Genomic DNA, 10,471 nt, shown 5'->3' on the forward strand with positions numbered 1-10,471 from the left:
TGTGGCTGTTTGCTGGAAACTAAAATCAAACTAAAATCCTAACAGATAATAATGCAAACAGTTTTAAATAATTGGGACATTTAATATGAGGTATAACTTTTACGGAGAGCTTTAAAATCTTTAAAAAAGGTTTAGGATCAAAGTTTTGGTTTGTGAACTGTGTCCTTGTTCAAGGTTTAAAAAAAAAAAACAGCTCATCTAAAAAAAAATCAATAGATAAAGTAGGATGTTGGCCAAAGTTTGAATAAGAGCTTATCTAGCCTGCAAGCAGAGAACTGGGAGAGGGAGAAAGTACTATCACCCAAAGCAGTGCAAATGCATCGGCTAGTTTGCAGTACGCTAATCGTTTTCTTGGCATTGTGTGGATGCCATGTAAAGGGAAAAAGAGCTCAGCGAACAGCTGAGAGACCCCATCAGTCACTGTTATTTGTGGATAATGGGCAACGATGGGGAAAATGGGGTTTAAAAGAAATGTGTCCAAACGGTTACTATGCTGCAGGATTTAGTCTTAAGGTGAGTGTTTAGTTTTTTGTTTAAAAAACACAGACTTCTTTATCAAAGAGCTTTATCTCTATAAAAGTTTTAAAAAAAAAGTTTTCTCACGTTACTACATAAATTGATTCATTATTTTTATTTATATTTATTTATTACAATTTAGAGGCATTTCTTTTTAAAAACTGAGTCAAGCTGCTCTAAATTATTACATATTAATTATATAATAGTTTTTTATTTATTCTTCCATTCATCTGTTTATCTCCGTCCACTTTTACTGGTGAGGATTGCAGTGCCAGCAGACTGAGAAATATGTTACAAACATACAAGTAAATGTGTGCTTTTAGGTTGCAGGGTACTGGGAATCTTTGCTAGTTGGTGATAACACTGCATTAAATGGAATTCGTCTTCATTGTGTTAATTCACTTCGTGGATCAGGACCATACTCTGACTATGCTTCAGTACAATCAGACACTGGAAGGTATGTGTTTTAAATCCCATGTCATTCAATATTATCAGACGTCTGGCCTTTTCCACAGCCTTTATTATGAAGCTTCTATTCATGAAATTGCAAATGACCGTTTGTGGTCATACAACCACAGACATAACTATTGTTCAAGATAATGTACTGAGAAGAGGTTTATAGATGACTTAACTTTAAGTATTTGGTGAAAGTGCACAGTGATACTTAGTTAGCAGCAGTGGAGACATCCTGGGTACTTTTGAGGAGGATACGCTTCTTAATTAGTGGCATGTTCACCATTCTAGTAATCAATGGGCTAACATCTCCATATACAAAGAAGCCCTTTATGTCTTTCCTTCATAAAAGGTGAAGATTTTGCCAGCATCTGGTTTAAATGTTGTTTCTATGCACGCTTAACACAAAATAGCAAAAATTGAGGGAGCCATGATATGACTACAGGGATATTTAAAGCATGCAAGATGGCCTACTTGTCAGAGAATGCAGTTTTTCCACTCATTTAGCTGAATTGATTACTAGCAAAAAGCACAGACTCTAATGGATAAGTTTGAAGAATAGATGAGGATGATAAAATGTTTTTGTTTAAGGCATAAAGGCTGTTATTAGTGTGTGAGCCCCAGCAAGGTGCTGTCCATGGTGCTAATGGACTGCAATTGTTACCGTTGGAAACAAAAGCTTTGTTTGCCACCCAAAGGCCACAAGCAGAACAAGTTGCTGAGTTCTGTAGGAACGTTATATGCGATACAAGTGGGACAAACATAGTACACAGTTATATCAATGTTTGGTGCATTCTGCTGCAACAAGGTCATGTGAAATTTCCCTAGTTAGTGTACCACTGTACATCCCTAGTAGATGCATGGTTCTTGTGGACCGACCCACCGACAACTTATTGTGAGAGGTGGAAAGAGCTGTCAGACATCATTCCATCCTGATGACTGATCACCACATTGTCAAAACAGACAAACATGTGATTTGGAAACAAATGGAGGCGTAGGAGTGGTGCTGTAGATTTCCTCAAGGGCCAGAAGCTGAGCTCCAATGGCTCCAATGGCTTTTTTGTAAATTAGAGCAGGTTTATAATGAACTTCATGGTTTTGTTCGTGTTGAGAGATAGGCTGGTCCATGTCCTGCAGCTCAAAGACCATTTGTTTAGTTGTGTTTCTAAAGGCAAGAATGGGTGGTGTCTAAAACAGAGTTGGCACCCTCTGCTGGCTTTGTTTGCATTCTGGTCTGAAGAAGTCATGAGTCATTGATGCCTTGAAGGCATTCGCTTTATAATGGCTGTTTTTTACATGTGCCAAAAATATTATTACAAATCACCACTTTAATAATTTAACTGTTTTTTTTTTTTTTTTAAACAAACAGTAACAGTATGGGTTTTGTATGCTGTGTTTTTCTAGCTGGGGTAAATGGACAGATATTCAGTGGTGTAAATCTGGTATGTTGAAGAGTTTTCAGCTACGTGTGGAACCTTACCAAGGAACCATGTGGGACGATACAGCAGCAAATAATGTCAAGTAATCTCATTATTTACATATGACACAAAGTTGTAGTGCACACAGAGGCAGATTTAATTAGAAATTGCATTTAGTTGGCTTTCTAAATGTAGTAGATACAATTAAATTAAATTCTGCATTATTCAAAAGGATTTCTCACTTTTTTCAATGATAGTCCGTGTAATCACATAGAATATATACATATACATATTATGCATATTTAGACATAATTATCTGAAAACTGCTGAATTTTTATTAGGTTTAAATGCAGTGGAGACGAGGAAATAAAAGGCGCAGGGATGTCTTGGGGTGACTGGGGCTCATGGAGTGAAACCTGCACAGGATCAGGCATCTGTGGACTCCAGACAATCGTCGAGGAACCAAAAGGTGTGGGAGACGACACGGCTCTGAACGATGTGCGATTCTACTGCTGTGATTAACGTGTACACACGTGCAGTCAGGTTCTTTAAATCTCTGGAGCTCATCAATGATGTACATTGTTGTTAGAAAAAATATTTATCTCTCTGCTGGTATTTTAATGATAATGGTCTTATCACATTGATCCAAAATGTACCCAAGATGTTAAACTAGGTTGAGATTTGTGACTGCAGAGGCAGTTAAAGTTTTGTCACTTATCCGTATAATCAGATAATGCAGATGTTACTAAACTTTCTGTTCTTTTGTTGCTTTGAATGCTTGACTGCTATTGCCTCCAAACCAGTCTGACAAAAAATAAACTCTTAAAAGGTGGATCTGAAGTCGATATTTCTTCATATTCTATTCTTTTTTTAATTATTGCCACTAAAAGTGAACAAATACTGAATAAATGTTTAGACCTTTTTACCACGTTAAAATAGATTAATAAAAAAGAAAATTGTTTTATTTTTGTTTTTATAAAAAATATCCATTTATTTATTTATTTTTTAATTTAATAAAAATTAGCTATTGTTTGTATTTGTTTATTCTTATTTATTTATTTTAGGAATATCCTCTTGACAGAGTAAATGTATAAATGAAATGAAAATACATTTGTTGTTTTGTATTCTTCACACAAAGATAAATTACAAATAATAATAAGCAAAAACAAAGTTATATATATAATTTTGTTTTTGTATATATAAAATAGATAAATTAACTGGCATCTTATATAACTTTAATTTCACCTGGGTGTTTTCCAATCATTGTGTAAATGAACACCAGCTAATTAAACAAACAAGTATTTCTGGGAAACGCACTTCACGTTTCTCTGCAACGATTAGTTGTCTATTACTGACGTATGTCCAACGCACATGTGGTTGGACATACAAGTTCAACAATCCTGTACTCAAATGTACAAATCTCTTGTTTAAATATTCTCTAGTTAAAATCAAAAATACTCTAAACATTTCTACTTAAGTAAAAGTACAAATATGTGCAGTAGATATGAGGTAGGAGCTCTATAGCAGGCAACTCAAGATTTTCCTTTCCAACCCTTTCCAATGACTTCATGCTCACTGAGCTAAATTTTTGCACAGGGAAATTATCATGCATGGACCAGGTTTGGGTCTCCAAGTTCAAGTAAAGGGAAATTTTAATGCTGTCAAATCCAAAGGTATCCTGTACAATTGTGTGACTCCAACTTAATGGAAACAGGTTGAGGAAGAATCACATATGTCTGGAAAAATGAGATTTCCAAATACTTTTGTCCATATAATGCAAGTTCACATGGTACTTTAGTCTTGTATCAGTCATTATTATATATTTGTAATTCATATTCAGAATTGAAAAAAGTTTGCTTGTGTTTATTTAGACAATAGTAGTGCTAGCTTAGTGATTGAGGTGTTAAACTTCTAAACAGAAACCCAACAGCTTAGATCTGAGCACTGACATTACTGGGCCCTTGATTAATGCCACTCACTAGCTGAATAAGGGTATCTAACAAATGTAAAGTATAAAGACAACATAAAAGTTGATTACTTACCTTAGTCTGTTGTTCATATCAGAGGTCCCCAACCACCAGGCTGCAAACCAGTACTGGGCTGTGGAAGACCTCTTTCGATCTGGCACTGTATTATTACACTATTATTTATTGTGAGATTTGCCTTTCAAGAGCATACATACAGTGTGACTTTAGAAAACATTTTTCTGCCTTTGCAATTATTAAGTAAACTGCAGTTGCACTGGAGATGCCATTGGACAATTTTATGTAAACAGATTGTTCTGGTCTGTATATAAAAGGTCAGGGTCCCCTAGTTTATATGAATTCAGTTTATTACAGATAGTTAGAAATGTAACATTATGAGATCATGCTGATGTTTTCCATAAGGTTAAGGGTTTGTTTTCCTTTCTAAAATGCAGGGAAAAACATATAATAAAAATAACTTTGTGAGTATATTTACATTTTTTGTTTGATATTTTTCACTACAAAATTAGCAGTTAGATATGCTGTGATAAGGTAATATAATACCAAACAAGCAAATAAACAACTCTAAACTATATTTTTGCAAATTTCTAAGAACACACATAAACTCCCTGACAGGAAAAAAGCAAACAGACAGTGATGGTACTATTGCTATCGCTCTTGAATCTTTCTGGGAAAGTAATAAAGAAGGGAGTGTGCATTGTTTTCTCCACCCTGTTAAACACAATGAACATATCAACATTCATCCAAGTGCCATGAATAGAGTGTCAGATTTCAGTTTCATTCTCAACCGTTTTGTTTTACTTTCTCTTCATGTGCGAAAACCAAGAAGAAAAAAATAAGGCATAAAACAAAGACGAAAATGTTTTAAGCGTAATTGAAACCATGATAATTGCACACACTGAGGAGCCACAATGTATTGTTTAAAGATTTATAATCACACTCTTGATGTCACACACCCTTTTGAGTCTGGTTCCTCTCAAGGTTTCTTCCTCATAACATCTAAGGGAGTTTTTCCTTGCCACAGTCACCATGGCTGCTCATCAGGGAGGTTTTTACTTCGACATTTGTCACATACAGACGTCTAAAGGACATTCATACAAGCTTTTACATTTTAACTTGATTTAGCTTGATTAAACACCATATATCCAGTAGGCTGTTCCAAAGTTGGATGACTATAGTATTCAATAAAACTCATCCAAGTCATACTAATGGAAATACTGCTTTAAAAGTGTACATAATAAATACCTATCCCCTTAGATACACCTGTCCAAGACATATAAGGTAGGTGTGCAGACATTTAGGTAGACTATTTAAAGGAAAATGGAAAAAATACATGACATACATTTTTAATGAATCAACATTTTAACAAGCTGATGAAATCTAATTCTTATAGTAAAGTTAACAGTCAAGTGAAAAAAACAAACAATCTGGATACAAAGTCCCCCAAACTGGGAAAAACAAACAAACAAAAAATAAATAAATGCAATAATCATGCAAAATCACTTTCCACCCCTGTATGCCCCCCACCTCCCTTCCTCGCCGGTGCATGATAGTAACTTCTGTAGCTTCTTTATCCCATTTCATGACCACAGCTGCAAGAGTTAAACAAAAACAAAAATGATAAATATGTAAAGAAAACCAGTGTACATTACTGTCAGGGTGCAAGCGAAACAGAAGGCGGAAGCCGGAGTACAGCTCGCTTGGGCTTTAATGCACATGTGAGGGAGAGAGAGAGATACGAGCACACACACACACAGACGCGCATACGCGCACACACACACAAGCACAAGCACACAGCAGTCCTACGGTTGAAGTCCAAGGTGCGCTAGCTGACCCGAGATGCACGGGGAGGTGAAGCGCAGCCGGTATGGGATTGAACCATGCTCCCAGCGGAGGTCCGAAACGGCGCGTAGCTCATCGCGGAGGCCAAAATCGGAGCAAAACCACCGGCGAAGATCGGAGCCAGGACGAAGGCCGGATCCAGAGAGGCGCCCCCAGTGGCGACCGGGGACGGAGGTACGCCTGCAGCGGAGGCTGGAGACGGAGAGCTGTCTTCAGCGGAAGTCGGAAGCAGAGAGATGTCTCTGGTGTAGGACAGGGACCAAGCTGTGCCCGCAGCAGAATCCAGGAGCTCGGGGGCGAGATGTCGCCACCGGGGGAGCTCGGAGGCGTGACATCGCCACCGGGGGAGCTCGGAGGCGTGACGTTACCATCAGGGAAGCTCGGAGGTGTGACGTCGCCTGCAGGGGTGTCCAAGAGCGAGTCGTCGCCGGCAGAGGAGCTCAGGGGCGAACTGTCGCCATCGGAGGAGCTCAGAGGTGTGACGTCGTCTTTGGAGGAGCTCAAAGGCGTGACGTCGCCATCAGAGTAGCACGGGGGCAAGACGTCGCCATCAGAGGAGCTCGGAGGCGAGACGCGCTGGAGCAGAGAGGAGCTCTCTGAGACTCTGTAGAGCGGAGAGGAGCTCTCGGAGACTCTGTGGAGCAGAGAGGAGCTCTCGGGGATGCTCTGGGGCAGAGAGGAGCTCTGTGACGTAACTTCGCCTGGAGAGGAACCCTGTGACGTGGCCTCACCTCCAGGGGGACAGTGAGGCGAGCCGTCACCTTCGGGGAGACCGTGAGGCAAGTCGTCGCCTTCGGGATGACCATGAGGCGGCGGTACGACATCCCTTTCGCGTCCAGGCGGCGGTACAATTGTCCTTTTCGTGGCCAGACGGCGGTGCGACTTCCCCTTCACGGCCAGACGGCCGCGCAACGTCCCTTTCGCAGCCTTGGGGCTGAGCTGAGTGCACTGGGAAGCTCCGGGGCGGAACGGAGCTGTCCTGGAGGTCCTGAAGCGGAACAGAGCTCGCCTGGAGACCTTGGCGTGGAACTGAGCTCGCCTGGAGACCTTGGAGCTGAGAGGAGCTCGCCTGGAGGTCCTGGAGGGAGGCCGAACTTGCCTGGAGGTCCTGGGACAAAGCCAAGCTCTCTTTAGGACTCTAAAGCGGAACAGAGCTCTTTTCAGGACTCTGAAGCGGAACGGAGCTCTCTTCAGGACTCTGAAGCGGAGAGGAGCTCTCGGAGACACTCTGTGACAGAGAGGAGCTTTCTGTGGAGGCCTGGAGCAGAGCTGAGCTCTCCTGGAGGTCCTGGAGCGGAACTGAGCTCTCGTGGAGGTCCTGGAGCAAAACTGAGCACTCATGGAGGTCCTGGGGCAGAGCTGAGCTCTCGTGGAGGTCCTAGGGCAGAGCTGAGCTCTCGTGGAGGTCCTGGGGCAGAGCTGAGCTCTCGTGGAGGTCCTGGGGCAGAGCTGAGCTCTCGTGGAGGTCCTGGAGCAGGCTGAGGATCTCCTGGAGGCCCTGGGGAGGAGTAGAGCCATCCTGAAGGGCCTGGAGCAGGGCCTGGAGCAGGGTGGAAATCCCCCGGAGGTTCTGGGACGGAGTGGCGCTCTCTGGGAAACTCTGGTGCGGAACGGAGCTTTTCGGTAAACACTGGCGCGGAATCGTGCTTTCGGTAACGGGAGAAAGATGGTGGAGATCTGAGGTGACCATCCCTAGTTCCCGGGTGAGAAGCCGGATAAACCGGGCGCACGAGCCGAATTCGCCACCAGAGGCGCTCCACAACTTACTGGCCAGAGAGAGGGATTCTCCAGACAGCAGAGAAATGTGGAGGGCGATCTCGTCTGCTTCAGTGGGGTAAGAGGATGAATAAAAGTCTATATATTCACCGACGCTCCGTATAAATCCGCGGAGCAGCGGACTTTCGGGTTTTCCCCGAGGCGGAGCTTGGCTGCCGCTTCATCATGGTAGAGCGAATCCTACCTCCAAGGTTCGGTTCGTGCCGGAACCACGACGGTAATCCGATCATTTTCGTTCCCTAGTGTTTTCTTTCTTTTTTTTTTTATATATCCTTTTCAGGAGGTTCGTTATTCTGTCAGGGTGCGAGCGAAACAGAAGGCGAAAGCCGGAGTACAGCTCGCTTGGGCTTTAATGCACGTGTGAGGGAGAGAGAGATACGAGCGCGCACACACACACACACAGACACACAGACACACACACACACAGACGCGCATACGCGCACACACACACAAGCACAAGCACACGGCAGTCCTACGGTTGAGAAAGTCCGAGGTGCGCTAGCTGACCCGAGATGCACGGGGAGGTGAAGCGCAGCCGGTATGGGATTGTGGAGTCCGGATGGAACGGACAAGTGGAGTCCTGGATGACAACCGGTACGTGAAGACATGCAGCACGGAAAGTCAAACATAAACAATAACGAACGGTTTATGTAGGAGCGGGGTGGAGTGATGAGCTTCAGGTGTGCCTCGTTAAACCTGGAGCTTCAGAGAGAGTGGAGGCATGAGTGATGATGAGCTCCAGGTGTGCGTGGTTAAACCTGGAGCTCTATGGAGAGTGGAGGCATAGAGAGCCACCAAAGGGGGCGTGGCAGGTGGCTCCCTGACGATTACATTTCAATATGCATGTTCATATACAGTATTTTCTTTGTGAAAACATGAAGGTTTGTTTATATTGATTATACTTTAATACTTATATTCCTCCTGTAAAATATAAACTAAGTGACAATACTGAAAACACACCTGACTGGTGTGGTATATATGCAAACTACTGTAGGGCTGCTTCTATTGACTATTTTAGTAATTGAATAAACAATTATTCCAACGATTTTTCATGTAATCGGATAAAAAGTACTTTCTCTTGATTAAAGAGAAATACTAAATAAGAGAGAGAAAATAAGATAGGTCACTTAAAATAAACAAGCAATTTGTTTTCTTTTTTTGCATTTGAAATTTTTATTGCTAAAATTGCACAACTAAAACTAAACCCATTTTAGTGCATTTAATTGTCATATTAAGGTTGGCTGAAGCTTACCCATATCGGGTCCTTCCGTTCGGCCTTGCACTCTCACCCTGCACCTTCACAAAGTGTGAGTTCCAACGCCTCCCCATGGCAGACTGCTAGAGTGTCTGCCACTCGCTTTAGCGACCCGGGTTCGAGACCCGCTCTGACATTACAGGCCTTAGACATGTGGAAAGACCCTTGGTTCCTGTTACAGGACCCCGTGTTGGGGGCTTATTGTTGTCACATAACATTAACGATGGACGCCTCCCTTTACAAGTTGGGGGGCGGTCATGAGTGCCCACTCCACCCAAGGACTATGAAAGGGCCCCATCTGTTGTGACACATCAACTGCATGGAGATGCTGGCTGTGCTTCTAGCATTGAAGCATTTCATCTCAGACCTAAGGGGCCATCCTTTGCTGGTCTTTTACATCAACCACCAGGGGAGGTCAGTGCTCTCGCCTCCTTCACAAGCTGGCACGACAGACCCTTCTGTAAGCTGCTCTTACTTAGAGCACTAAACATCCCGGGCGGTTGAATCAAGGAGCAGATGCCCTTTAAAGGCAAGGGCTGAGCTCATATGCAGCAAAATGCTGCCTGTTAACTTGGGTCACCACTTAGACACAGTTAATTGTCCGGTTTCCCAGTGCTGGAATTTTTTCAATAATTTCTTCCACCCTAAAGGTGCTTATCATTCTCCACTTGCTGAGCAGTCGCTAGGGAAAAACAAGTTAGTGACATGTTTCCTCCAAGGTACCCTGAGGCCTCAGGTACGACCCAAAGTTGGACCTCGCCGTTGTTCTGGGGGCCTTGTCTAATCATCCCTTCGAGCACCTGTCCGAAGTGCACTTGAGATTTTTGACAGTCAAGACTTATTTTCTACTGGCCATCTCCTCTATAAAGAGGGTTGCGGGTGTTCACGTTCTTTTTGTGAGCCCCTGTCTAGAGTTTACCCCAGGCATTATAGATTGTGTTGTAGAAAGAAGTGTCCTTGCATCTTTTGGTAGCAGGTGTCCTTACTTTCTTAATATTTCCAATTCATTTAAGAAACTTTGTATGATTTTGGTTCTTTGTGGACCACTGTCCTCTTTTAAATCTGGAGAATCCAATAAAGCATCAGAAGACACATATTCTATATCAGTGTCAAAGTGATCTGTTGTCAAACTGTCAGTGGGTTAATTAAAATAAAAATTAATTATTATTAATAATAAAAAAATGTCAGCCTGTCAGCCTGTTTATGTAATCCACAGGTTGATCATG

The 10,471-nt window shown here is 42.5% G+C and overlaps 1 protein-coding gene across 1 annotated transcript; it reads left to right on the plus strand.

Annotated features, from left to right (window-relative positions):
• The first annotated feature begins 244 nt into the window (after positions 1 to 244).
• Positions 245 to 3,219, plus strand: LOC124398077 (vitelline membrane outer layer protein 1-like). The gene is made up of 4 exons (XM_046868093.1): positions 245 to 513; positions 840 to 973; positions 2,374 to 2,490; positions 2,729 to 3,219. The coding sequence occupies exons 1-4, from the start codon at positions 316 to 318 to the stop codon at positions 2,907 to 2,909; spliced, it is 630 nt and encodes a 209-aa protein (XP_046724049.1). The 5' UTR covers positions 245 to 315; the 3' UTR covers positions 2,910 to 3,219.
• Positions 3,220 to 10,471: the final 7,252 nt, after the last annotated feature.

This window comes from Silurus meridionalis, chromosome 15, assembly GCF_014805685.1.
Source record: "Silurus meridionalis isolate SWU-2019-XX chromosome 15, ASM1480568v1, whole genome shotgun sequence".
NCBI classification, from domain to species: domain Eukaryota; kingdom Metazoa; phylum Chordata; class Actinopteri; order Siluriformes; family Siluridae; genus Silurus; species Silurus meridionalis.